At 32.4% G+C, this 27856-nt stretch overlaps 1 protein-coding gene and 1 long non-coding RNA gene across 3 annotated transcripts; one reads left to right on the forward strand and one right to left on the reverse strand.

Moving 5' to 3' along the window:
- The first annotated feature begins 558 nt into the window (after positions 1–558).
- On the forward strand, positions 559–5683 carry LOC129926277 (uncharacterized). The gene is made up of 2 exons (XR_008777916.1): positions 559–2345; positions 5462–5683. It is a non-coding gene; the product is annotated as an uncharacterized LOC129926277 (long non-coding RNA).
- Positions 5430–27521, reverse strand: LOC106060974 (hippocampus abundant transcript 1 protein-like). 2 transcript variants are annotated; one of them, XM_056029308.1, is made up of 14 exons: positions 27122–27521; positions 19139–19156; positions 16339–16431; positions 16098–16160; positions 15045–15172; positions 14682–14796; positions 14293–14511; positions 11736–11849; positions 11404–11475; positions 11184–11296; positions 10766–10863; positions 10100–10278; positions 9615–9771; positions 5430–9238 (listed from the first exon to the last, which is right to left on the reverse strand). In XM_056029308.1, the coding sequence occupies exons 1-14, from the start codon at positions 27197–27199 to the stop codon at positions 9183–9185; spliced, it is 1503 nt and encodes a 500-aa protein (XP_055885283.1). In that variant the 5' UTR covers positions 27200–27521; the 3' UTR covers positions 5430–9182. The 2 variants fall into 2 exon arrangements, with proteins under 2 accessions (XP_055885283.1, XP_013074464.2); XM_013219010.2 differs by lacking the exon at positions 19139–19156 and having other exon boundaries at positions 27122–27518.
- Positions 27522–27856: the final 335 nt, after the last annotated feature.

The raw sequence follows: 27856 nt of genomic DNA on the forward strand, positions 1-27856 counted from the left end.
TCCTGATTTGCTGGTTTATTTTTCTGACAAATATAACATGAGTTGGCTATTTCCTTTATTCGAGCTGATAATCCAGGCCAGAAAATTATAAAGAAAGAAAGAAAGAACACACCATTTGTTTGGTCTGATCAATGCACACGAGCTTTCATCAAGATAAAACAGAAAATATCGACTCATGGCACATTGATATATTTTGACCCTAACAAAGAGCTTACATTACAAGCAGACAGTAGCCACAATGGGTTGGGAGCAGCGTTATTACAAGATGGCAGTCCAATAGCATATGCTTCTAGATCATTAACTGATACGCAGAAAAGATGGGCACAGATTGAAAAAGAATTGTTAGCAGTGGTTGTTGGTTTGGAACGTTTTGACCAGTATACGTATGGCAGGACAGTTATAGTTCAGAATGACCATAAACCACTGGAAAACATCCTTCAAAAACCACTGAAAGAAACTGAAAGTTTTATTTGCAAGATATGGGGTGCCCAAAGTCTGTATAGCGGACCTCAGTTCACATCGGAATATTTTTCCAAATTTATGATGGAATGGGGAGTGACTCATTTGAAATCTTCTCCAGGACACTATCAATCCAATGGAAAGGCTGAGTCAGCAGTTAAAATTTTGAAGAACATAATGAAGAAATCTAGAGAATCAAAGTCAGATGCTTATGAAGCTCTTCTGGAATTTAGAAATACTCCAAGGCAAGACACAAATCTAAGCCCAGTTCAGATGTTTTTTGGTCGGATGACTCGAACACTGATACCAAACAAAAGGAGTAACATTAAGATTTCTACATGTCAAGAGAACTTTGTGAGAAGGAAAGAAAAACGTCAGATGAGTGTAAAAACATCTTATGATAAGAAGTCAAGAAATTTAAGTCAGCTGAGAACTGGACAGATGGTCTATTTCCAATCTCCTAATGACCCTACATGGAGACGTGGAAGAATCCAGTCTCAAGTCAATCAGAGAGCTTACATAATTCGAGGTGACAATGGTGCAGTGTACCAAAGAAACAGAGTGCGTATCAACCCGAACAGAGAAACAGAAGAAGTTATATTTCCCGATACTGATGACAACATACAGGACAATAGAACTCATGATCAACACATTCGCCACTCATCAACTCATCATTCACTGCGACCAAGGGATCAGTTGAAGAAACCGACAAGATTCAATGACTATTTGTCTTAATGAACTATTGAATGTTGATTTTTTAAATGTGATATGTTTTATATTCATTGAAGCGTATATATGTAGTATGTTATGTTTAGTTTTTTATGTTGTGGTTTTGTTTTATTTTTTTCTATGATACTCCCCGAAATGTTTTATTTTTTAATTTTTTTTTTAAAGAAAAGGGGATGTTGATATGGTGCGCAAAGGTGCACGCGTTCAATATAATAAAGTATCATTCTCCGCCATGACTCTAATGGTTGTTGTTTGTTTATTGCTGACTGTGAACCTAGATCTTAATTAACACTGTAGAAGTGTGAACATGGGTGATTCTAAAACGAAACGCTGACAAATCCCCATATTATGTGGTAGTATGCTCTAATCTGCAGATTTACTGTTACCAAAATTGACTAAAAGATAGCGTGACTTGTAAAATGTGCACTATAGCCACTATAGGCGTTACAGGACTATTTTTGGGTTGGTTCGTTGCAAGATCCCGGAATTTCCCGGCTACGAAACCATTAACAAAACCACAATTGTAGTCTGTTGGGAAAAGAGAAAGATGTAGATTAGAAGAATAATTGAGAACAATAAATTGCCGGAATCCTCTGCCAAGAGATGCATTGAAATTAGGCTTACTTATTTCCGCGCCAAACCTATTCAAGAACCTTGATGATTCAATGAAGATAACGTTCATCAAGGAACATTCAACGCTAAAGTTTATTCCTGGATAGCTCTAGTCACGTTAGAGGACGTAGATACACGAACTCAGATCTAGGAAGGTGCAGTACCCTTCAAGTTCTTGTGAATATAATCCATATACATGTGCGCCTTCAACTGCCGAAGCCTTTTAACAAGTGACTCGAATCAGAATTCGATAACGAAACAGTAGTGTCTTAAGACATACAGGAATTGAACTTTTACTTACTGAAGTCGTCATTAACAATTTACGTAATATTGATGAATAGAGATCTGTTCAAATAGTATGAATAGTGTGGGACGATGGAGGGGAGTGCAAAGAGAGTAGTCTTGTAATAACTGTCGAAATGGTTGTTGCTGAATTTAAAGAAGATTTGTGATTGTAATTAGAGGCCAACTCAAGCAATATATTTGATTCTAAGACTCCCATCCACTGGTCAGGCATCAATCACAGCAACAGCACATTCCTTTAGGTAAGCCTACTGTGCCCTATACATACAATACTTCATCTGTGAGTCTACCAGTCTGATAAGAAGGGTTGAAATAGGCATACATTATTTGATATTAAGCCATTACAATAATGATAAACCTTGTATTTAGTCCGTAGACAGAAACTTGGCAACCTCCTTGCAAGAGCCAAGGTGTTCACTTATTTTAAATGTTCTAGTGAAACCTGTTACTTAGAGCTTAAATGTTTCTTTTCCAAAGGAATTTTTCGCTGATCAATTACGTACTTTCCCTGACAATGAACAAAAGTGAAACGTAGACTCTCTATTGACTCTAATCACAAGCATTCTTCTCACATAGGTAATGAAAAAATGTTGCTTCGTTTGAGATATCTGATACTTAATATTGTAGTTTTCTAATCTTTGATTTACTAGCAGTGGTGTCACGAGGGTCAGTGTCACTCGGTGCGGTAAGCTCAGGGTGTCACCCCCCTCACAAGGACAAAAAATCTTCCCCTTAAAAAACAAACAACAATTTTATTTTTTTTTTGGTTTCTTTATGTTGAAAAATAAAACTGTACGCTAATTGATTGATTGGTTACACCCGAAAATGGTTTTCAATTCTATTTTAAGCTGTCGTTTTTTTTTTGTTGTTATTTTTTACATTTTATCAAAAGTGATGACATACATTTAAAGTATACAATTACTGATTTGAGAAATAATGAGTTGAACATTTTTATTAGAGATTATTTAAGAGCTCTTTACGGAAATGGTTTTTAATTATACCAGTGAGGATGGTCCCTAGCCCGGCTGAGAAAGGAGGAGGGTAGAAAAACCACTAGCTACAGAAACACCAAATAGCATCAGTGTTTTTCAGCTGCTTCCGAAAAGCAAATCAAGCACAATAGGCCTACAGGTTTACAGGTGCGAAACAACAAAGGATGCTGATCAGTTTTGTAGATTTAAAAAAGTTCGATAGAGTCCATCGGAATCACTCTGGAAAATAGCAAGAAAATTAGGCATCTAGAAACAATTTGTCCAGATTCAGCGACATGTCTAAAGCAAATCAAGCTGCTGTGTCACAACAGACGTGTAATTCTTCAACATTGAGACGGATATAAGATAGGGTTTATCTTATCCCCATTTCTCTTTCTTGATGCCACCGTCGAAGTCATAGAAATAGGCCTACATTAAACAGGCTGCATTCGGGTTCCCATGGCGTACACAAACAGAGTTGGATTTTTCAGACGACACAGCATTACTTTGAATAAATAAATAAATATCTTTATATATAATTCTTTTCTTCCCTCAACAGTTTGGACGAGAAGCAAGAAGTAAAGGAAAGATCACTCTTTTATTTCTGCCGATAGTCATCCCACGAAATAATAAGAGGGGGAGGGGATAACACGTGGGTATTCACACGTCGCCACGGATGGCTGCGCGCTGGACTGTCAAACCTTGCCAGCCCCATCCCCCTTCGTCTTGCGGGAGGTTTGGACTAAAAAGTAAACTATCTTCAACTCTGAAGGAACATCCGAAACATGTAAAACATTTCACAAACAAACACTAAATAGCAGGGCCGGACTCAAATTAGTTTGAGGCGCGAGAAGCTTCTTTCATCAGATTCCAAAATTACGGGATAATGCCGTTTTTTTTTTTTGCGCTTCATTAGTTTGAGGCGCGAGAATTTTCTTTCACCAGATTCCAAAATTACGGGATAATGGCGTTTTTTTTTTTAATCGCGCGTATGATTGGCATTTTCGTTATTGAATGACACCCCAAAATGACAATTTTTGTCTATATATTTCAGGAGATTCGTATGAGTTTTCTAAAGATTTTAATAATTTCCGGATATTTCCAGACGTTTTCGTATATTTTGCAATTTCAGATTTTCAGGAGCTCCTGGTAAATTGACAGGAGGCCGCTGGAAATCTGTTATAAGTTATACAATGGTTTAATTTAATAATTTATTCACCTAGAATTAGCGCGGGTCCTATGAAAGTGCGGGGCCCACTGCAGTCGCATAAGTGCGGAGCCACTGCGGTCACTTAAGGCCGGCCCTGCAAAATAGCGGCGTATGCTACGCCGCCGGTCGACTAGTATATAATTATATAATATGACGGATAAAGACGCCCTCAAAGTTATGCATACTGGGTGCAGGTTACCCAGTACCCCCATCAATATTGGTAATACAGATCTTGAGCAAATAGAAATGTTAACCTATTTAGGCACTGTTATCACTAGCAATGGAGTTGCATATCATGGTGTTGCATGTCGAATTGGAAAGCTGGAGCCGTCTTTTAAAAAGTACGGCCTATCTGAACAAACAAATCAATTAGCCGGAGATTAAAACCCACTACTTAATACAATCATTGTCCCAACGGCCACCTACGTTTCGAGACGTGGAAGGTTGAAAAGAGACTGAGTATTGATGGCTGAGAAGGATACTACGAATAACATTGGGCCTACCGAGATAATGTTACCACTAGAGAAATCTTTTCCCTGCACATGCATTAGTCATCTAAAGGAAAGAGACGAGTGAAGGACATGTGTGAGACATAGCATTAGACAAGACGAAACACGTTTAAAAGTCAGACTTAACATGAAAGCCGAAAAGAGGAATGCAAAAACATGGCCGTCCACGTTTAATCATGGCGTCACGACTTTTTAGAAGGAAAATGGCTGTAAAAGTCGCCTAAGACTGATTTCTGCTGAGAGAGCTTGCAGCCCTATGCATCGAATGCGTGCGCGAGGAGCTTATGTCTATGAGTTTCTCAACATTTTACAATAAAAACCGGTGTCACCCGGAGCGGCCCGCACCCCCCACTTTTTACTAGTATGTTTCATCAACTCATTGTTTAGCCTAGTATTTTTTTAATTTTGATCCTCCTTTGGACGTGTAGTCGTCTGGCAATTTAATAACTATTAAATGGCGAGTTAATCCCTAACGATTGCCTCAGTAATATCGCGATTTTATGTAAATAAGTTTTAAAAAGTACAAAACCATTATACATAATAAAACAAAATGAATTTACCGATGAATGAAGAACAAATGAAAAAAAAAATGATATTACGAATGTTGACACACATAAAATAAAAACAACTGTGGAATTAAGTTTATAATGAATGTTTATTTATTACAGAAACATTACATTAAGTTGAACAGTGACACATTTTCCTAATGACAACAGTAGTAAACAGCAAATGTCGTGCCAGCACTCTGTCAGTACGAGAACCATAATCGAGTGCTGATAGTGGAAGGTAGTTGAAAGCCAGTCATAGAATCAGCTTCACACCAAGCCAGACTTCAATAACAAGACATTTATTAGAGCACAAAGTATTGAAGCTGGCTGTAAATAGGTTTACATGACTTGATACATACAAGATTAAAGCCAGATATATGAATAGGCACAGTGTCTAAAACTATATTTAATCACAGAATGTTCTATTTTGAGTTACATGTCTCCCAGAGTACTAAATTTAGTTGTGTAAATATTGTTTTTGTTGGATGTAAAGTGCTAGTTAAAAAAGCTAAAATGATTCAAATTTACAAAAGCATAAGAGCTAATCATACATACTGGTATTGTAATATGCCTATAATGTTTTGTTATGTATGCAATCTCAAGAAAGGAGACAATATTGTAAGACCTTGACAGTGAGATTTCATTCAAAATTTTATTTGTATGGTTTCTATATCTGTCTAACAGACAAATGTTTTGTTTATGGTGCATTTCAATTAAATAAAGGAACAAAAGAACACCAACCTCTGATTAATAAAATAGTGAAGCAAATCAGAGATTGGAATTAGAGAAGAAAATACATTAGGAGCACTTGTAACCCCAACCTGGATTTGAAAAAAAGAAATGCAAGACCCATAACCATATGAACACTTAAAAAAGAATTGCCTCTGGAAGCCAGATAATGACTGAATTATATTGTATATGTGCACTACTTGTACACATTATAGACAGACTAGCTGAATCCTTTCACTTCAATACAACCAACCCTTTTTCTTCTCTTTGGTTGGTGTCCAGTGTTTACAATATTGACTAAATATAGGTTAGCAGTATCTGTCCCAGTTGATCCTCAGGAATTAAAATGACTTTTGTTTAACAGAAGCATACACTTTGAAAGAAATCCAGAAGTCTGATTGCCTTTTTAGATTAAATGAGATGCAACCAGAAAGCAATGAAACCATCTAAATATTCATGTAGAGTCAACACAGCCACATGACATAATAATTCATAACTTTGTGTCCATTTCTATCAAAAAAAATGAGTGAATGAAAATGTGAAAGTTTTATATACATAAACATGTGATCTAGTTACTGACAAAGACAATTACCTGATACTGGACTAGTTGAAATAAGAAACAAACAGTAGAAAACAAAACATATCACGGATTAAATTCAGAACTAAATCACTGAGAAATGTTGAACTTTTGAGTAAATGAATTCCATGCCTTTCAAATATTCATTGAATATTTCTATGGCATTCACAAGAAAGACATGTACATTGTTTCAAAAAATGTACTTATGTAATAATGGATTTAAAAAGCTAAAGCAACAAAGAATGCTTCAGCTCACATCAAGACAATCAACAGTAAGATTTTAAAACACTCAAACAAAATAATCACTAGAGGACCAAAGAAAATAATACCGGTAAGGGTATTTGGAAAACATATTTCCTAAAAAAAAATGTAATCATTAACATTTGGACCATCTCTTGAGCTTTCATTACATAGTCTCTCAGAACTAAAATACAGAATACAAAAAAAAGAAAAAAATCAAAACAACATTTTTTTTGTTAAGAGATATGGTCATACTTTTCATTATTGATATGAATAGCTTGTCTTCAAATGAAGTCATGGAATAAGGAATTAGATGGTAAAGATTGCTCAAGACTTTCTTGATTTATTGACAACAATTTTATAATTCATAAATTTGTTTTTTTTCAGAATGCCTGTAAAATTTTAAATAGTAAACAAAAGATTTTCAACTTTACTAATAATACTGTTACAAATCTTTTGAAATTTAAAACAGACTGTAAAATAAAACATTCCTAATTTTGATGGTCTAGTAAAGAAATTAATTACTCTAAAATCAAAATAGATGAAAAAAAAAGAAAGGAATATAAAATTATGTAAATGATTTTAACTGGGAAGTTTCAAGGGAGAAAAAAAAAAGGAATACCTTTTTTTTTATTTACAGAATGTTAATATCGATAACTTTCATCTTAGTCTACCTTTCAGTGGCATGATGTGGCTCTATTCAAAAGTTCTTCCAGTCTGGTTCAGTTTAGCACAACTCTCAGCAATCAAAAATCTTTGATAGCATGAACTATATAACAGTACAATTCAGTTGTGTCAAATTCACATATAAATTTAAAGGGGAAGAAAAAAATAAAACATTTACAGATGAAAAGTTTATACATTCCAACAAAGTATTCAAAGAAAGAATTCAACAACACGTTGACTCCTGCAGTCTATCACTAAATAGACAGCTATTCATTCTCTGTATTCGTACACTAAAGCAGAGGCAAAAGCTTGTATAATGACATACCCTATACCAGAAATAAGGAAAAAAAAAACTGTTACCCAAGTAGGTTTCAACTTTTGAACCTTTGGTTTTATATAAGAAATTTTTTAGCATTGAGAGAATTAAAGAATTAGGTAATTTTGAAACTTTAACCCATTCAATTCAGACATGTAAAAAAGATGTTATTTGCATGTGTGTGAAAAAAAAAAAGATTGACTTCAATCTAGAAAATTGTTTGCATGTTTAGACAATTTAAAAAAAAACAAACCTAAAATAATATTACATTTCTCGAAATAACAGGACTACATGGTTGAAATTCTTAAGAATCAACATTTCATTTTTAAACAAAAGTAAAAAGAGTTGAAACAACAAAAGTTGAATCAATTGTTAACACCAGAGACTTTTAGAATTAGTTCTCAATAAATATGCTATGAACAAAACTTTTAATCAAAGCATAACATTTATTGATCACATTTATCGTTTTAAATTGTTTGCTTCTGTGAGATCAAAGCAAACCTTTTTTCAAAATGTATATTTCTCATCACTGTCTACATGGAAATGTTGCCAGTAAAAAAAAAGGGTAATAAATAAATAGAAGTTTAGATTTTTAGTAGCATTCGAGACAAATATATAAAAGAAAAAAAAATTAAACCTTTTTGATTGAAATATCAGGTAAATACAATAGTCATTTTCTGTAACATTTTAGATAAATCAACTTTTTTTTGTTAAAGATTTGTAAGATTTAGAATTTGTGTTTTTTTCTGAACAATTCTAAGTATGGAAGCCATTATTTGATAACATAAGTACTTAACATTTTCTAAGCAGCAACAGACTTTTACAACTTCCTTTCTTGCTATTTTTCAGGGTAAATAAAACATATCTATTCTCCATTATTTTAAAATGAAAATTAAAAAGCAAAAATTTTTTTGGTTTAATACTATAGCAGAGAATACAGCTATTTGTTAAAAAGAAAACACCAAATGACCTAAAATGATTATCTTTAAGCTACACAAGGAATGCATAAAATCAAATCTACAGTTTCAAAACTAATTTGACATAAATCATAAGAGCATTAAAAACTACTAGATCAATGTTATTTTGTTTTTGTTTGTTTCATCAGTTTGTCATTCTGTTTGTACACTATATTAGATTTAAATCTAGAACTTATTATTTTAAGTCCACATAACTTCATTGTTGGATACTTGTATGTACTTAATATGTATTTATACTTTGATGCTATCTAACGTTAAATCTTAACACTTTCCACCAAACATCAATTGAAAGAATCCGTGAACTGCATTGGCAGGCATCATACAGCTGCTGTTGTGCTATAACTCTAAATCGGTATCAGTAATCAAAGGTTCTATCTCGTGTTTCTTGTCAACTAAAAATGAAAGAAAAAAAAGTTCATACAGAGTTTCTGCTGTACTTCTTGTGCATCTCAAGTTTAAAAAATATATTGTACTACTAAATAGAGTTTCAATTAATTCAATATTGTTAGCATACTCAAAAATAATTAATAGAGCCTTTGGAGTTTACATTAAAATAACTATCAGTTTTATTTAGAGAGTACTGGTGTAATAGTGCTCTTTGATGACTGGTTTTAACAGAAGCCACTTAATAGCAGTAGATAAACCCTGTCTTACATGAAAAAAAATAAATAGGAACATTTTACTAAATGATCAGAAACAAAAATTTCATGCTTTAACCATCTTATTAACAAGAGGATTATTGTACTCGGTGATTATCTTTTTTATTACCTGCCCCATCTTCCTGAAGTTCAAATGCAGCAGCAGATGGCATTTTTGGCTTTTTGTTAACACCTGCATGTGGATTTTCTGGCATAAAGGCAGCTACAAGAAGAGCCATTATCACAAGAACTGCACCAAATGCAAATGGTGGGCCAGGTACTACACTCTGATTTAGAAAGAAAGAAAACAGAACTTGACAGAACAAAAAATGATTTCATAAGTTAAAGCAAACCTTAAAGAGCAGGAAACCTGTGTAAATTTATTACACACCTAACGTTCTGATATTTTATATTAAAAAAGATATGACATGGAGGCATTATTTCTATGGGAATTGTACTTAGAGCCCTTGATTGGGAGCTATCCACTATACTGTTTGTCATTTGAAATGCATGACCATTCATTAAAGTTAGACCTATTCTGAAGAACTAAGCTTTTAAAAACATTTTATATAGCATCAATAATATAGTTAAAAGAAGTGTACACAAATGACTTACTTGAATAGAATTGTTAAATGTACGATGCGACAAATTGTTTTCAGTTTTTGGAGGATCATTTGACAATAGGTTGTTCTCATTAAGGTCAACATTAAATAAATAAAAAATAAAGCCAAACAATGCTGGACCCAGCCCATTACACAGCCCACGAATGCCAGTTACAACACCCTGAGCAACACCTGAAGATAAAGATTCAAATAAGCACATAAAGCATAATAAAACATATAGGTTAACACAAATAAAACAAGATTTTACTAAAGTTCCATTTCAGACCTTGCAATCTATGGGTCAGAAAATGTAAAGTTCATCTGCTACTATGGCTGATGGTTAATGAAGGTGTTATGCGGCCAATACAACCAACAACATTTACTTTTCCAACTTATGTCAAATACCAATTCGAGTTTAAAATCCTGAGACTCAAATCAGGGTCTTCACAAAGATTTGAATTTGAGACCCCTAGGTTTGGAAGCCAAGCCCTTATTCACTCAGCCAACATGCCCCATTTTTTTATTGATCTGCTATGCTGGGGTATAATAAATAAATGACACAAATAGTATTTTATCCTAGGACTGAATAAGTGTAGCTGACAGTACTTAGACAAACAAAATTTACAATACTAAATAGGTATTTAGTAGAAAACATGAAATTAAATTTTAAAAAAATTACCTTGTTGATCAGCACTAGCATGTGCTGAAACAAAAGAACTTATCGATGGATAAGCAATACTGGACATAGCAGCCATTGTTCCTGCCAGCCATATGATCCTGTAACAATATTATGCATTTGAAAACATGACAAATATTTACATATAATTAAATTAATATCTAGTTTTATATTTTAAAACTTAAAACAGTTTCCCCCTTTTTTTTTTGGTTCAGAAATGTTGCTATCTGACAAACAAAAGAAAACTGGCACAGGTACATGAAAAAAAAATCACTAAAAAAAAAAAGCAACATTACAGACTTTTACAAAATTTATTTTTCAATTTATGAATTCAGTATTTTTTTTTTTTGTCTAATAAAAGCAATTCTAAATCTTTCAATGGATTTTCTTCTTAAAGAAGTTTACAACCTATTTTATTTACCAGTGTTGTGATGCAAACCCGAAACAGGTTAGCTGAATAATTTCAAAAACCAAACCAAACATTATTGTTTGCTTATGTCCTAGGTACTTCATTAACAGTGCTAAAATCAAAGTCTGTAAAAGAAAAAAAAAAGTTTAAATGTACACGACACATCATAGTTTAGAGTTGAACTTTATAAATTGTTACAAAATAGCAAAGGAGTAGTTTGGATAAAACCTACCTGGGCCAAAACAGATAAAACACCAACAACAGCTATAAATGATGCTACTTCTTCTTTTGAGAAGTCCATGATCTGTGGATTAGTTGATCAAGTGATAAAAAAAATTAGAATTATGTTCATATCATAGCATCTTCAAATTTTTTTTTCCTTTACATTATTTAAAATTTAAGAATGAACATTTTAAAGCATCCCCCTTATTTTATATTCCCCATCACAATAAAAATAGATAAAATGACAAATAAAATGAATGGTATTCAATTATTTTTACTGTTTTTTTAATATTGTTATTAATAGTTTTTATTTACTAATGCCATTAACTATGTTACACTTACTAGTCTAAGATACACAAATATAGATGAATACTCTCCAGCTTCAGGCAAGTAGGAAAGAAATACTGTCACACATAACAACAATATCAGCAAATCTTGTCCAACTTTTTTCAAAGCCTATACAAAAAGGATTTGTAAAAAAAAAACAAAAAAAACACACACATTTAAAAGATAGCAAAAGAAGCCTGTGATACACAAACTTGTCAATGACTTTTCTCTGACACATTCTGTCACACATAAGCTCACACCTAGATCATGTTCACAAGTTACCATTAAATGACCAATAAGATATCCAAAACAATTATTATCATTAAATGGTATATTTATTAATAAAAATAGGCTAAATTTTGCACCTAGCTTAACTCTTGCTGTAATTATTTTCCATGTTCTGAATGAATTATTCATTTTGCTTCTTATCTTATATAATACAGACGTTACTTCAAAAAAGAAGATGATTACGTCCTATGCGTCATGCATTTAGTCATGCATATTAACCAATGACTTAAATTCTGCCAAGTCACTGGTTTTCCTGGCTAGCTCAGGCAACCCATTCCATGCTCTAATAGCACTAGGGAAGAAGGAGTATTTGTACAAATTTGTCCTAGCATATGGGACAAGGAATGTGCCTTTATCTTTGTGTCATTTAGTGTATTTTATTAAATTTTGTTTTTGTATATGAAGATTATGGTTCAGTGTTTTATGTATGATTGCTACTTTACTTTTGAGCCTTCTCTCCTGAAGGCTTTCTAAATTTAGTGATTTTACTAAAGGTGTTACTCTAGTCAAATGTGAATATTCATTTGTTATGAATCTCACTGCTCTATTTTGTGTCTGTTCCAGTTTCTTAATGTTTTCTTGAGTTGAGGGGTCCCAAATGGAGGATGCATATTCTATTATTGGCCTAACCAAGGTTAAATAACATTTTAGTTTTATGTTCTTATTTGATTTATAGAAATTTCTTTTAATAAATCCTAATGCTTTGTTTGATTTTTTTGTAGTTTCATCAATATGTGGATTCCATGACAGTTTTTCATTTATTATAACACCTAGGTATTTTGCATTTTTAGTCTGTGTTACTGGTTTGCCATGAATAAGATAAGTGGAATTAATTTGTTTTAGTTTTTTTGTTACTCTTAACAACTGACATTTTTGTGGGTGGAAAGACATGCTCCAATTTGATTCCCATTTTTGTAATTCATCTAATTCTCTTTGTAAAATATCTGTGTCTTGTGTTGTTTTTATTGTTTTATATATTATGCAATCATCTGCAAATAATCTGACTTTTGTTCCTGAAGTAATGCAATTAGGTAAATCATTTATGTAAATTAAAAATAGCAGTGGACCCAAGACTGTTCCTTGAGGTACACCTGAGTTTACTGTTATCGGTGTTGATTTAGAGCCATTTATTATTACAGTTGATATATATTTCACTACCCTGTTATGATTAAACTTTAATAACTTTTTTGTTTTTTATCAGAAATTGTTTTATTTGGTACACAATTAAAGGAGAATGCACACAATTTTTAGATAATTAAATTGATGTTTATAAAACCAAAATAAAAGTTTATTTTTCATAATGGCACCTAAAAATGAAAACTTACCAACTGTGAACACGTCATCCTTTAAAACTAGATCTAGACTAGATTTAGGCAATATTTTACAATCCAAATTGAATAAAAAGCCTTTTTTCATGATAGTTATTTATATTATCACCAAACGTAATATATATAACATACAAAACATTTATATTAATTGTCTTGAGGTCACTGTCCCATGTCACATCCCCTATAAAAAATTAATATAGAAAAATAGAGCCTTTTTTAGCCACACTCTTTAAAAAACAATGAAAATAATGAATTTGTTTTTTTCAAAGGGAAACTACTCAAGATTTATTTATAAGCAATTAAATGCATTTTGTAAGGAAAGAAAACAAAACAACTGACCTTTTAATCATCACTGATAATATTGTTGATAAGCCTGTAGAACGGGGTAAAATCAATGATTTTATCGACCATTAAGAGAGCACACCTTTGTTAAGTCAATATTACTTCATGGAGCAGAGACCTGGAGAACCACCATCACCACCATGAAAAAAAATCCAGGTATTCATCAATACCTGCCTGCGGAAGATTCTTATGATCTGCTGGCCAGACAAGATTTCAAATGAGGAACTGTGGCAAAGAACAAAGCAGCAGCCCATTGAAGTAGATATCCTTCAGAGATGCTGGAGATGGATAGATCACATCCTTTGCAAACCTGCATCCACATAACAAGGCAAGCCCTAACCTGGAAACCCCAAGGAAAGAGGAAAAGGGGACGGCCCAGAAATAAATGGCGCCATGATTTGGAAGCAGATGTCAAGCAGACAGTTGGAGACTCGCCCAGAACCGAGATGCCTGGAGGAAGCTGGTTGGTGGCCAATGCCCCAGAAGGGACCACAGGCAGAGATGAGATCAGGAGAGGAGAGAAAAAGTTAAAAAAAAAGGTTAGTTTTACTATTTAACTTTTTTAAAGAAAATGACAGTGTTTAATGAATTCTAGGCCTAGCTATGGTACTTGCCCCAAAAGGATCTGCTTTCTCCCAGGATATTTGAGATCCCCAGCTTGCTGGACGTAGCTTCTCTGGTAAAGACTCTGGCACAAGCACCAAAATAAATAACATATCTAACACAGCTATGGAAGCTGCTAACCAAATGACCAAATTCTCGCTGTACAAATCTTGCAAAAATGCCCCAATAGCTGGACTTGTCACTAAGCTTGCTGCAAATGTGGCAGATACCTTGGAAAAAAAATTAAATAGAATTTATGATTAACCATGGAAAGTATAATGATTAAAAAATATATTAGTAAGAGAAAAGACAAAATACATGCTACATTACTTTGTATACTGCTAGTATATTGAATATCCATCAAAATACCCTTAAAAATGGTAACAAGAAAAATGTTTACCAAACCATAAGCAGAGCTTCTCTCATCCTCTGTTGTGACATCAGCAACATAAGCAAATATTACACTAAATGTTACAGAAAATACTCCAGATATAGAAAGCATTGCAAAATACCACCTGAAAGAAAAAATGGCTATTTCTTTTTTAACGTACAATAGCTTTCTAGCTATAAATTTAAACTACCATTTATAAATTATATGATAAAAGTACACAAAGGAAATGAATTATAAGTACTAAATAAATAGGATTAAGTTACAAATGACATTTTTTAAATTAAATGATTCTGTGAAATAACAAAATAAATTGACTTAAAAAATCCTTGTTTACTTAAGTAATTACTTTTTCTATAAGTCTCAGAAACCTACCATGGGCTAAGTCTCATCAATGGTATAGGTGCACACGTGAAGCCTACTGTAAGAAGCAAGAACGGTTTGCGGCCCCATACATCAGACAAGGCTCCTATTAGTGGAGCACTTAAGAATGACAGTAATCCCTATTTTAGGAGGGGAAAAAAAAGTTTTCTTATAGCTGGCTAATTATTTAACTATTTAAAATGACTGTTGAGTTCTACTGCCTAATATGATTGCACAAGTTGTTGTTTTTATAACTTGATTGATTGTATTTTAGTTGCAATAATAAATTCCAGAGGTTTATGTGTCTTTGTATAATATAACTAGACTTCATTATGAATTAAGCAAAAACAAATCTTGAGAGAAAAAATTCAGAGCACTTTAAACCACAGATCAAATAAGAAAAATATCCCAAATCCAAAATGTATTGAAAAACACAATGAATATAGTGTCAAGTCAATTTCATAGTTTTAGAACACATATACTTTGTTCTTCTTTCCACTAGGCTGTGTGCTCGTATGTTATGTAGAATTTACAAGCTAATGCTAAACTAGCAAAAAGGAAATGTCACATGAATATTCTTAATGAATCAGCTTACTCCTCAAAAAGGAGGATATGACATAACAAATAAGTTTCAAGGCAAATCTTGATCAACCTAGAGTTTTCTTTGGTTAGTATACACTTCCAGAATAATTCTAAATACAGCTCTCAGACTTAAAACTTCATAGACTCAATCAGAAAACTCAATCAGAAAACATGAAACTCATATCTAATAAATTACTATATCAATTTAAATTATGCACATTCAAAGCCTCCCTGCCTGGATGTGTGGTATACTTTAGACTGTCAGGATGGTCTGCTGCTATCCCAAGCCACCCTACATGAGATTTGGACCAAGATGTAATAATCCTTGTTTCTTAAAGAATATCCAAAACTATTCAATTCAGATGGTTTGTAAATGCTTTTGAATTATTTATATCTAGTAAGAAAAAAATAAACCCATGTGCTGAAAGTTTTAGATAACTGGACAGATCAGAATACTACACTTCACAGTATGTTACAACCTACCTTTACACCTTGTATGAGGCCATTGAAAAGGAACGTGTGCTTTGGAAAAGTGTCATTTAAAACCTGTATCAAGAAAAAAATAAATTTATTTAATTATTGTTTAGTATTTCAAGTATAATAAGAAAACAGTATTTTAACTGCTTTTGAAAAAAAAAAACATATTTTAAAAACATTTGTTAATTAATAATTCTTATCCATTGAGTTATTAAGGTAAAACACAATTTTTATGAACAAAACCTACACTAATTATAGGGGATGTAAGCAGTCCCCATGCAAAAAATTCCAAAAATATAATGATCAGGGCATGATATAAGCTCGCTTGACCAAGGCCAGACTGAAAGATAAAACAAAAATATGTGAATATAAACAAAGAGACAAATTAAACAATTTGTATTAAAAAATAGATCACAGTTTAAATGCTAAAAGCAGCATTAACTCATTAGCTGCTAAGCAAAAAAAAAAGTATAAATTAGTAGGCAATAAAAAATGCTATTGATAATTGATGAACGCATTTATTTTTTCCAAATTTGTTTCTTAAAAGTAATTATGTTACTTTGTTTAAAAAAAATTAGAAAAACATTTTTTTAAAAGTTATATGTCAATAAATACAATTTGAAGTAAAATCCCATGATCCCCACGAACTAATGGTTTGAAATATGGGGGACCCTCCTTGCAATCCATCATATGTGGTACTAGTTGTTAGTAAAATTTAGGTAACTTTTAAAATTTAAGCACAATCACATCTGCTTGAAAAAAATGTTTCCTCCCTTTAAGACACTTTCTTAGCGCTAGTTCTAATAATATTATGATCTAGTGAAGATGCTAGATCCCATGGTAAGCCCTGCAGTACAATAAAGCTTAATAATGTAATGGATTTAATGAGAAATTATGTTTATAGCTAGATTAGTATCTAATAACTAAATCTATGGAAGCTGTTTTAATACATTATTTTAATCCTAAAGATCTAGAACAATAGGTTACTTGACTTTTAAATGCAATTTCACTTAGACATCTGGATTTAGATAGTATAATTTGATGTAGATCAAGTGGATAGAAATAACCAGTGAATCAAATGAGGGCTAGATTATGCAGTAAGAAAAATTCTAATAAACAGTCAAAAGAAAGGAGAAGGTGTAATAAATGTTTACTACAACTAATAAATTAGCACAAGGACAACTAGCATCTTATGCCGTATTTGTTACCAGCAAGTATTAAAAAAACAAAAAAAAAACTAATAAAAATGCTAAAAGTCAACTTGATAAAAAAAAAAAAAGCAAACAAAGGCTTGTATAACAATTTGACAAATAAAGTATTTAAATTGTGTTTTGATATATTTTCAACCCTGGTAATATACAATAATAATAAGTTCTCATATAACAAAGCAACAAATCATTATCTTTAGTATTAATTCCATACCACTACCACAGCTAACAATTACTACCTTTAAAGTACAGTACTAGATATTTAACTACTATACTATAATCTTGATTCTAATGCTATGTTTCTTCAAACAAAATGTACAGCAATTACTAAGACAGACCCCTGAGCAACTATTATATTACATTTCCTTAGCTTATGTTGAATATTATTTTTAAAATCAAGATAGCCCATTGAGTGATGCTGAGTTTTTTTTTTATAAATATGGTAGCAATATCCTGAAGGAAGACAAAGGTAACATTTTTCAAATTAGGCACAGAATATGATATGCAAAGTATCCCATAAGTTTTGTGCAGTCAAAAGGAAGAATGAAAAATTGTACCAGTAATATTATTTTTTTGCTTCTAGTTTGCAATCATATAATATAGACTTCTACACTCAATCAAAGTAAGATATAAAAAAAAAAAATAATTGTAAAAGGATGTTGATTCTTTGATTCTTAAAAGCAGACATTGATTATACTTTAGAAATAAGCTAAATAAACTTTAAATAGATCAATATTTAGTTGATCTGTGCATTAACATTCATTTACAATTATGGCTCTAATTAAAAAAAATAAATTAATGCAGATAAAATATAATGTAAACTTCTACACTCATATATTTAAATATTATTTTTGACTGCTCAAATTTTATTCCAACAACTTGGAATTAGAAAGCACTTATTTACTGACGGTGTCACAGCTATAAAAAAGAAAAATGTTTAGAATGACTTTTTCTTCTTAGGGTCATGTAAAATGTTTTCCACATCTACATTGCAACAAAGAAAACCTTTGGTGAAAATAAATTGTTCTTTTTAACTTTTGAAATTGTAAACAATTTTCATCTTGCTAACAATCATTATTTGCTGTCAGATTTGACAGTATATATTTCCTAATAATAATTATTTTCACTGAAACTCAAAGAATATTATAAAATCATCATACAGATAATGTATCTAAAAAAAAACTTGCATAAAATAATTATGATCTACAATCTAAAACAATGATGCTAGACAGTCAACTCAAAGCTAGGTCATACAAAGTTATATATGAACCTAACACATAGGCCATTACATGTAACAGTTGCACTGAAACAAAACAGCTGTTACCAAAGACAAAAATTTTTTCAATGTAATAATCTTCTCATGTAACTATTGACTGTGGTCTTATTACTTATTTATGAGAATGTCATAGAAGCAGAAAAAAAAAAAGAAAACAAATATGGTATACAAATTGTTTGACTATCATTTTCAGAGAAAAATTTTCCCATGAAATGAAAACTTATATCATAAGTCAATAAAATAACTCTAGATGTTATAGCAGGCCATTATACTATGTACAGAAAAATCCCTTTGTATTACAATTGTTCCTGAAAATCCTAAAAGCTAAGACATTTAAAATGTTTTTTTTAATATGATTATATAATTGTTGTTCTGATAAGTTTAAGGTCTACAACCACTGTAATGAAAAAAAAAAACCAACAAAAAAACTATATCGTGATGTGCAAAGTAGTTCAATAACCATGATGCATAAATAAAAGCAACTGAATAGACCATCTTTTCCTGTCATGCCAATACACAACAAATTGTTTGTACACCTTAAGTACAACCCCTCATTTTCATACCTCAGTGTCCTTTTCTATCTAGATCACAAAACAGAAAATGAAAGAAACAAGATTACAAAAAGTGTTTGTGTTTACACATAATCAATGGCACCCTCCCCAGCAGATTCACCAATGGGCCCACTGTTTGAGCAATGCAGGTAAAAATGCAGTTTGATATTTTCAGTAAGAAAGTTACAAACTACAAACAACCAAAAACCACAGTCCTATTAGGCAAGGAGTATATATCTCATTCCAGCCTTCTGGGAGACGTCCTTTTCTTGAATCAAGGAGATTATGAGACTTTGGTTAGAAATTACCAGAGGAAATAGAGCAACGCATAAACCAATGCCTATTAAATCTTGTTTTATACAATAATATTTATATGTGTATATAATGTGCATTCTTAGTTAAAAAAAAATAAAAATAAATGTTTATTATGATTCATGTTTAGTCACTAATACACCAGAAAAATACATAAAAAATTAATACAGATATTTTGAAACATTTTGAAAAAAACAAAACAAAATGCTACAAAAAAATATATACCAAACTCCATATAACAGCCACTTTACATTTACTATCTTTGTAAATACTTACACAAGTCTTGTTTTTAAAAGTAGTGTATTATTAATGAACTAAGTTATTTTAGATACCCCATTTACAGTTTTGTGTAATGCTAAATGATCTGTCAGTTTAGACCTAACCTGTCCAGATCAAAGTAGCCTTAATTACAGAGTCCCTAGCTCAGAGGGATGCAGAATCCACAACACAGGTTACATTAACTTGTATTATGCCACAATATTAAAATGTTGTTTTCTAATTATTAATTAACTTTTTTGATAGTTACACAATCATATTTATTTTTTTTTAAAAGGACTACATTTAATTCTAGATCTTGATCTATAGGTAGGATAAATCTAGATTATTCTACATCTAGAGATGAGTCTTTATCTTATAATATGCCCTAATAACATAAGGGAAGAAGAAGCCAAATGTACAATGATTGATCTAAAGGCACCATAATATTCTGAATATAATGGGCATGGCAAAGCAAAATGTGAAAGTAGGTCACCTTTAATGTGGTTAAAGTATCAAGAATAGTAGTTTGATTTACACTTGGGGAGAGGTTAATGTTTGTTCTTAAAGTATTATTTTAGTTTTACTGGCCAAGAATGTTAAAAAATATAGATCTACATTTAGGCATGTTCAAAACAAAACAGATGTGATGGTGTGCACAAAAACATGTGCAGTGCAAGATAAAAAAAAACTTTGGGCGTGACCTGAGATGAACTCCAATTGGTGGCAAGGCTGGAAGGATCAGTCCTCCTGTAGAGCCTTGGCGAGAAACTGCTGTTAGGCGTAGAGCCTTTAAGCTCCCATACAAGTGACTCTGCAGACAAACTACCCCCCAGCTCTTGGAGCTGCTGACACTCTTGGAAGAGATGCGTCACTGTTTCCACCGACTCTCCACAGTGTTGGCAACGGGCATCAAAATTTGGCCGGAACCGGGCAAAGTAAGCACCAACAGGGCAGTGCCCTTGGGTGTGACCAGCATACTATACTATAACCTTGTTTCTAAGGTTCTGTTCTATCATATACATTGAATAAATAGGTGCAAATATTATTCATATAATGTGCATTGCTGTTATTCAAAACAAAAATAAACAAAAATGAAAGGATCGTTTGTTTTTGAAGGTATAGACTGATGAGACAATGTGTTAGTCTGTCATAATGAATGTTAAAGTGTGTAAGAGATATGTTTTTTAGAGAGTTGTATATCTTGTTTTTGTTAATAAACATTATTTAAAATGTTCTTTAATCAAGAAGTTTGTTCAAGTTTATTTTAAGTTCTATATTTAAAATATAATACGCCTATATTAGTTTAGTTGTACTAGAGTTACAATCCAATCCAACCAACAACATAATTATAACACTATTTTAGTAAATAATGCAACCAAGTATGCATAAATGTGACTAATGAATATTTCTCTTTCTTTATATTACTTCTCCTACAATTACCTTTGTAAGTCAAATGTATCCAAGTCTTCTATGTATTGTTTTCAAATTGGTATACTAGTATGAAACAATGGTGTGCATAATTAATTTTGAAAAAAAAAATGGTTTGCTTTCAGAAGACCAAAGCTATTGCATCTAAACGTCACAGACTAAGATACATACTACACAAAACACACAAAGACAGCAGTTTTCCCCTAATAAAGGCCACAAGGGAAAAAAAAAAAAAAAGAACAACAAAAAGCTATTGATTGAAAGTTATATTTTTTCCCACACCTAGTCAAAATGTCATCTTTAATAACTGAATTACTTAAATATTAATGGAATATATTGGAATAATATTGGAAACATGTTACAAACATTTATTTTTGTCCAATTTTGCCTTTCAAAGCTGAAGTATGATTTGGAATGATAGGATATTTTCAGACAACTCGAGGCATGTTGCATTTAATCATTGCAGTGATGCTTTTCAATGCATCATGTAATTCTTGTGGCAGTCTATTCGTTACTAATATTCGTCCACGAATCATACTATGAGTTCCAATGACTTCTGGTAAATCATTTTGTACCAAACATTGAAATCTAGACCAATTGCCATAGCAATGAAATCACAAATAATTTACAAGAGATTTTATACTTTTCTGAAAATGAACCGACTTAATGCATATATTGCAGATTGTATATAGATCCTTCTTCGTCATCAAAGATGAGCACATTCCTATGAACTTTACTTGACATGACTTAAGTCCAATCTTTACTTTAAAAAGTTGGCCACAAACATAACATGGGTACATTGGTTCTACTGCAGATAGGCCTGCTTCTTCTGTTGTCTCTATGATCTTTAATGCTGGCCACTGTCCTTGCCTTGTATCTTGAGACTCCAACACTCACGGCTTCACACCATGATGAGTGATTGAGAGCTAATGTTTCCCTGCCATGAATGTCAACATCACACTTCTTGAGAGAACTCTTGAGGGTGTCTTTGTAATGCTTGTGTTAAACCCCCCAAGAAAGCATTCCTGCAAACAGCTTCCAATGAAGTCATTTGGGAAGCTGATTTTCTGGCATACGGACTACATGTCCCACCTATTGGAATTGGAACCTTTTTGCTGTGGCTTGAATACTGTTCATATGTGACATCTGTAGGATTTCAATGTCTGGTATGTGGTCAAACCAGTTTATCTAATAAATTTTTCTTAGACGGCTAGGTGGAAGGAGTTTAGCTTTTTGATCTGGCAGGAATATAAGGTTCAGGAGTCTAATGCATATAAGAGTGAAGGAAGGACTACAGCACTACAGAATTTCAGTTTTGAAGATATGCTGAGTGCTCTCCATTATCATACTTGTTCTTGAAGTCAGCCAAAAGCAGCACTAGCATGTGCAACACAGAAGCCTACCTCGTCATCTAGGACGGCATTTGCTGATATAATAAAATATGGTATTTTCCAAACAGTTAAACTTTTAACATTTTCTAGTTTTTGGACATCTATGAGAGTGACTGATTTATTTGGAGTAGTTTGGTGCAACACTTCTGTCTTTTTTATTTTGATGTTGAGACCAAAGTTTTTGCAGACTTTGGCGAAGAGGGACAAGCTGTTTAGAAGGTCCTCTTCATTTGGGGCATTTAAGGCACAGTCAACTGCAAATAGCAGTTCACTCATGCAATCATATTTTACTTTGGCCTTTGCCTTTAGACATTGAACAGACTTACGTGACTAATGCAGATTGTGCTAGTTGTTTTGCAATAGAGAAACTCATCTTTAAAATCTTCAAAAATACAGGGTATCATTTTAGGTAAAGCTTGGATGTTTCTGTCAAAATTAAGTTACAAGTATTTCAATTTAATTGATTCAGCCTCTGAAACTTAATCAATAATGGGTTTTCCATTTCTGCTTTAACTATTAAAGTAAAACCATACAACAACAAAATTGGCAATATTTCTTTTCGTTCTTTTCTTAACTTTCTTTATTCGAAATCCATTTTATGAGTTGTTCCATAATGAAAATATTACTTCAATAACATGCACAATAAAACAATGGCAAAACAGTTAAACATAAACAATGTTCGCAAATTTCTACATAGAAATAAATCTATGATTTAAACTTAAATATATTTATTCTATGACAATAAAAATGTTAGAAACCATTCTGATTCATTTGACTGCAACAGCTATCCTTGAACAACAAAGAAATTGTAACTACCTTTGGAAAAAGCTAGAAAATTTGAAGTTGTGCACTTAAAAAAAAATCCATATTTCTGTTGGTCTTGGTGACCCCTGCAAAATCATTATTCGACTACCAAGGGGATCAAAACTCACAGTTTGAGAACCCCCGATCTAGATTCTATTAGACTTTAGTAGCCTACTGTTACATTCTTGATTGTAAACTATACTGAGTATATCTATAGTATATAGACATAGATCTATAATCTATATATTATAAATATATTTCTAATTTACTTATATAAATCTAGACTAGAGGACTAGAACTAGATCTAGCAGCCTAGCTAGAATTCTAGATTTAGAATCTAGACATTAGATTAGAACAGTGGTGTAGCTGTGTAGCTAGGGTGGGGGAAGTGGTGAGAAAAATTCCCCCTGGGCCCCCACATAAGTAATAAGTGATTTAAACATTAAAATATTACGCAAAATCCAGGGGCCACCAAAGAGGTCAAGCCCCCAGGCCCCCAAATGATGGAAAATTCTTACGCCCCTGGATTAGGTCTAATCTAAATAATCTAATCTAGCAGTAGAGTTATGACTAGAAAAATAAGAGTTAGAGTTTTTTTTAGCAAGAGTCTAGATCTATCTAGACCAATATCAACACTGTCATCATGGCTTCACATAACATTAAGCAACGCTATGACATCCCTGTAATTATGCAGTGGGTACCGAGTCACATAGGTGTGACTGGCAACACAATTGCAGACTCTTTGGCCAACCAGGGAGGGCTAATTCCACCCACTGATGAGGCTGTAAGCTTTCATCAAGCCCTGGCTATAATACAAAAAACAGAAATGGAAAAGTGGTTTGAGTGCTGGGACAAGTCCCAAAAAGCCAGTGGAGTCTGGGAGCGCATGAGGCGCCCTGACCGCACTTCCCCGTGGTGGAGGCTGTCCACATATATAACATAATATGGAAAGACAAGGGCTAAGCCCTCGGCACCAAATTCAGACTGATGTGCTCCCTGGTCATGGCCACATTTTTATATGCTTGCGAGTCTTGGACGCTGACTGCAGAGCTAGAGAGGAGGATCCTAGCAATGGAATTGAGATTCTACAGAAGGATCCTAGGTATCACATTTAAAGACCACATCACAAACCAAGAGATTAGAGACAGAGTTACTGCAGCGATCGGACCCTATGATGACCTGCTAACTATTGTAAAAAATTGCAAGCTAAAAAATCTATGGCCATATTACAAGATCTGCGGGCTCGAAAAGACCTTGCTTCAGGGAACAGTACCAGGAAAAAGAATAAGAGGTAGACAAGAGAAAGCGATGGGAGGACGACATAAAAGAATGGACGGGCCTACCCATTGAAAGAGGTTTTACACAAGGCTAAAGACTGGGAGGAATGGAGAAAGACGGTCGACAATTCTTGCTTGGTGCCCCAACGGTCCAACAGACTAAGGGATAGGTAAAAGGTAATGGTAAAAAATATAGATCTAGATCTTCATCTACTTATACTGATCAAGATATAGATTCACTTCTTGAGTCTAGACTAGATCTACATTATTGTCATTATTATGATCATACTTAGCCAGGCGAAAAAACCTGGAAGTGCAGAAGTAAAAAAAATGACAGAAAATTTAGAGATAGCTTTTTTTGAGTTTTTTTTCCCACTTGGTTGTACTTGGAAATAGATTATACTATATGAATGAATGAAAGGTTTTAAAGAAGTGTTGTCAACTACTTTAGACAACTGCCTATAAAATGGTTTTAATGAGGAATTTTTTAAAACGTAAATTTTTAAAATTTATTTATAAATGAAAAATACCCTTTTTTTTGTGTTTTTACCAATACAGAGGCCAGGAAAATAAAAAAACCCCACTTTTTTTTCCCCTGTTAGATATCATGCCTGGCCATAGTCCTACCAGTTTTATCATGATATAAAATATGCTTTGTTGAAAAAATAGGTTAACAATGATTTCTGTGGAATTTTACAGTTTTCTTTTATAATAAAAATATGCGCATTAAAAAAAAAAAAATTGTTTAAGACTATTTTGATCACAATTTTTAAATATTTTGTTGTTTTCTGCCATCACAACGCCGCCATCTTGTCTACACAACTATGACATTTCTTGTAGCCCAGGACTTGATAATTTGTTTATATGTTATATTATTAACATTTAAAATTCATAAATATAAATTAAACCAGCTTTGTGAGCTAGAAATTTACTACTAATACTAGATCTACTATTAAATTTCTTATTTAATAAGCAGATCTATCATCTACAAAACTCAACATCAACTTTGAACTTTTGAACTGGGGGTGTGTCTTGCCCGCTTAGCCAGTGACAAACTCTCCTCTCACTTGTTCCATTGCGCTAAATATTAGGTCAAAACGGCACAAAAAAAAAAAAAAAAAAAAAATCATAACTTTATGTTCATCATACAGTCATAATTTATACACCATTACTAAAGTATATAATATTAATGATGTACTACAGAAAAATTGTTTTTCAAAGATAAATTTTCTATTTCACCTCCCTATCATACTTGATTATATTGGTCGGTCTAGTCTATCTAGAGTCTAAGAGTATCATCTAGATCTAGATATATATGATACATTTATCTGTTGAAGTTAATGGAACTATTCTATTTCTAGATCTTCTTATAATATAATATATAATAATCTATAATAATCTTATAATATAGAATATAGGTTATATTATCTTATTACTTATAAAATACTGACTAGAAAGTAACACTTTTCTACTTGACTAGACTCTAGTAGTCTAGTCTTGATCTACCTAGCTCCTTATAATACTACTAAAGTAACTACTTTGTCTATATTATTAATAAACTTAGACTACTAGTCTACTATTAATAAGTATTATAATATTATAGATCTAGTCGGCTAGTCTAGAAGACTAGAATTAACTTAACTAATGAATAAATGATCTCTAGAATCTAGATCTAGAATCTAAATTCTTAAAAAATCTAGAGATCTAAATCTAAGACTAAGACAGGCTAGACTAGATGATAGAAATCTAAATCTAGTAAGAATAGTAAGTTAAGTAAGACTAAGTAGTAAATTTCTATAAATCAAATAAGAACATAAAACTAAAATGTTATTTAACCTTGGTTAGGCCAATAATAGAATATGCATCCTCCGTTTGGGACCCCTCAACTCAAGAAAACATTAAAAAACTGGAACAGACACAAAATAGAGCAGTGAGTGTGAGATTCATAACAAACGAATATTCACATTTCACTAGAGTAACACCTTTAGTAAAATCAGTAAATTTAGAAAGCCTTCAGGACAGAAGGCTCAAAAGTAAAGTAGCAATCATACATAAAACACTGAACCATAATCTTCAAATACAAAAACAAAATTTAATAAAATACTCTGAAAGACACAAAGATAAAGGCACATTCCTCGTCCCATATGCTAGGACAAATTTGTACAAACACTCCTTCTTCCCTAGTGCTATTAGAGCATGGAATGGGTTGCCTGAGCTAGCCAGGAAAACCAGTGACTTGGCTGAATTTAAGTCATTGGTTAATATGCATGGACTAAATGCATGACGCGTAGGACGTAATCATCTTCTTTTTTGAAGTAACGTCTGTATTATATAAGATAAGATAGTAAGTAAGACTAACTCTTACTTAGGGATAGTCACTGAAGTCTAGTTAAGTCACTAAGAGTCTTATCTTTAGTTTAGTCATTAGTCTTTAGATTTTTAATTTAGAAGTACTCTTAAACTTAAGTCTTAAGAGTAAGAATAACTGGATCCAATCTATGAATAATGATGAGTAAGTAACTTACCTCTTCAGAATCTTTAGGATACCCTTTTTTGGACCAAATAATATTCCCTATTATTCTTTTCCTTTTTTTCCCCATCATCGCGCATATTAATTTATAAAAACTCAGTTTCGTAGTTACAGGCCATTTGTTATCAAAAACATATTTTTTTCCCTGTCAGTGTAATATAGCAGTGTAGTAATCTTCCTTTCACTAAACGCACCAGATAATTTAACACAATTATTGATTTCAATTATTTTGAAATGTAAGAAACATTAAAGACATGGGGAAACGTTAAAAAATTATGTTTTATAATTTCTAAATAATCATTAATTAGTATTTAATAGTTTAGTTAGCTCATTAATTAAATTATTAAAAGAAGCCGTGTCCATCGTGGATAGATTTTTGTGTTTGAACAAAGCCAAAGCGGCACTAACAAAATCATAACAATAACCTTCACCCTATAAACAGGAAGACTATGGATAGTACAGGATCGCAGTTAAAGCATAATATCGGATATTCCATTACTAAGTATTTCCCTCAAGATCTGTGTATTTCAGGACTATTTTAGCGGCCCTCGAAAGGGAAATAGGCGCTATTAGATTTGTGTGTTCAGTCTGTTCGTCTGCCCCTCCCGTTTAGGTCGCAAAAGCTAGAAAATATATATTGAAAATATGAGATTATGGTATTTTAGATTCTGAGTTTGTGTTTCCAACCAAACTATCTAGTAATTTTTAACATTGTTATTTCTTCTTCTTA

This window comes from Biomphalaria glabrata, chromosome 5 (genome assembly GCF_947242115.1).
Source record: "Biomphalaria glabrata chromosome 5, xgBioGlab47.1, whole genome shotgun sequence".
NCBI classification, from domain to species: domain Eukaryota; kingdom Metazoa; phylum Mollusca; class Gastropoda; family Planorbidae; genus Biomphalaria; species Biomphalaria glabrata.